Source organism: Coffea eugenioides, chromosome 7 (genome assembly GCF_003713205.1).
Source record: "Coffea eugenioides isolate CCC68of chromosome 7, Ceug_1.0, whole genome shotgun sequence".
In the NCBI taxonomy this organism is placed as follows: domain Eukaryota; kingdom Viridiplantae; phylum Streptophyta; class Magnoliopsida; order Gentianales; family Rubiaceae; genus Coffea; species Coffea eugenioides.
The window spans coordinates 20,629,306-20,631,456 of record NC_040041.1 but is presented as its reverse complement, the minus strand read 5'-3'; the positions used below and the strand labels follow the sequence as shown (position 1 = coordinate 20,631,456).

Here is a 2,151-nt window from a genome sequence, read left to right as displayed (position 1 = left end):
AGACAATTGTTCGTGACCTATGATGCCATTCATTGATTAGCTTCATCCCTTATTTTAGGTTTTTGAGGTGATCTGCTGTCATTCACTCCCACGGTACAATGTCGTCTTCGTCGCGGGTTGTTTGGAGGTAAGGTAGCAGTGCACAGTGTCAATTAAGCAAGCGTAAGCGTAAGTTTTTATTTTGTCATCATGCAGATGGAAGACCGAGAGCGTAAGTGTGAACCAGTGTTTTCTGTAACCTACATTGATTGTGAGAGGGGGAATTGTTTGGGGGTTTTTTGGGGGATTATCATGTCATAACATTTTGAAGTCAACAACATTGTGTCCATCAGATAATGTTCGTAACCTATGAAGGCACTGAATGATTACCTGTATTGCTTATTACAGGTTCGTAAACTCATTTTCGGTCTTCCATTGGTGGTGTTGAATTGCAAAGTTTGTTGGAGACAGTTTTGAACGCAACAAAGTTGAATAAGCCCGCATAGCAGAATTAGCAATAAAAGTGGTAACATGAAGCAAACGGGATTGCGAATGCGAATGGTGGAAGGGCATCCATGGAGCACACGGGATGTTGCTGCGAGTGCCGAAGGTGAAGAAAGTGGCAACAGATTAAAAATTGTCCATTCAACAACCAACTGCAGAACAGAACGGATTTTAGGGGACGGTGCTATAGGGGACATTGTTGGTGAAGACGGGCCAAATGTAAACGCTGCATTCCACTGTATTGATGATATAGATGTAGGTAGCATGGAGTTTGACAGCATTGAAGAGGCAGAAGCATTGTATATGATGTATGCAAGAGCAACCGGTTTTGGGGTACGAAAAGGGTGCAAGAGAAAAGATAAGAAAGGCATTGTCCGAGTGAGGTCATGGCTTTGCAATAAGGAAGGCGAAAGACATGAAAAGCACCTGAACAGAGGCGATCGAATAAGGGAACCGAAGGCAGTAACAAGAGTGAACTGTGAAGCACATTTGAAGGTTCGGTTACACGAGTTGAAACAAAAGTACGTTGTTGCAGAATTTGTTAGTGGACATTGCCATCGTTTGTGCAGTCCTGAAAGTGTTAGTTTCATGAGGTCGCATAGAAAGGTTGGGAAGTCGGACCTGCAACAGGCAGTACTTATGCAACAAGCAGGAATAAGAACAAGTCACATTATGAGACTACTAGCTGTACAGGCTGGCGGATACCGCAACCTGGGTTTCCATGAAACAGATATGTACAATGCGCTGAATCGGCAGAGGCAGGTAGCAGTTGGTGATGGGGACAGCGATTCGGCACTTGCATTCTTGTTAGGCAAGCAACGAGGTGATCCGAATTTATTTTTCAAATATTCTGTAGATGGCCATGGCCGACTGAATCGCTTGCTTTGGGCTGATTCCGTGTGTAGAGACGACTATAGATGCTTTGGGGATGTGCTAGTGTTCGACAGCACGTATAATACAAACCAGTACAGATTTCCATTGGTTGTGTTGTGTGGGGTTAACAATCACTACTCGACATGTATCTTTGCGTGTGCTTTTATCGTTCGCGAAGGAGATGAGGGATATGATTGGGTTATAAGTACTTTCTTAGAAGCAATGAATGGGAGGAAACCGATAGCAGTGGTGACTGATGGGGACAAGTCCATGCGAAAGTGCATTAAAAAATTGATGCCCACAGCTAAGCACAGACTTTGCAGCTTCCATTTGGAAATGAATGCTGCTACAAATGTAAGGGACAAAGAGTTCTTGCAGGCATTCAAGACCTGCATGTTTATGAATTCTACAATTCCCAATTTTGAAACGAGGTGGGCAGGGGTTGTCAGACGTTTTCGGCTTGAAAATAACGAATGGGTTAAGAAGATGTACCGCAAGAGGGAGCTCTGGGCTATGGCTTTCCTGAGAGGCAACTTTTTCGGAGGAGTGCGGAGTACCCAAAGGTGCGAGAAAATGCATCAGGTCTTAAAATTACATCTGACCCCCAAGTTGAAGTTTTTTGAGTGCCTTCAAACATATGACTTGGCGGTGGGCCGCTTGCGACATGAAGAGAGGCGTCAACGGGCTGTGACAGAGCACACTACCCTTCTCGGTGCGACACAGCTGCAGGCGCTGGAAAAACATGCTGCTGAAGTGTTTACTAGGTCCACTTTCGTTGTGGTACGGGAGGAAATG

General features: G+C 44.8%; 1 protein-coding gene across 1 annotated transcript in view; it reads left to right on the top strand.

Moving 5' to 3' along the window:
• Window positions 1-537: 537 nt before the first annotated feature.
• The window catches only part of LOC113777104 (protein FAR1-RELATED SEQUENCE 5-like), a 3,137-nt gene continuing 1,523 nt past the window's right edge, over window positions 538-2,151 (top strand). The window contains exon 1 of the mRNA XM_027322151.1: window positions 538-2,136. Coding sequence (XP_027177952.1) covers window positions 538-2,136 — 1,599 coding nt within the window. The remainder of the gene's footprint in view (window positions 2,137-2,151) is intronic.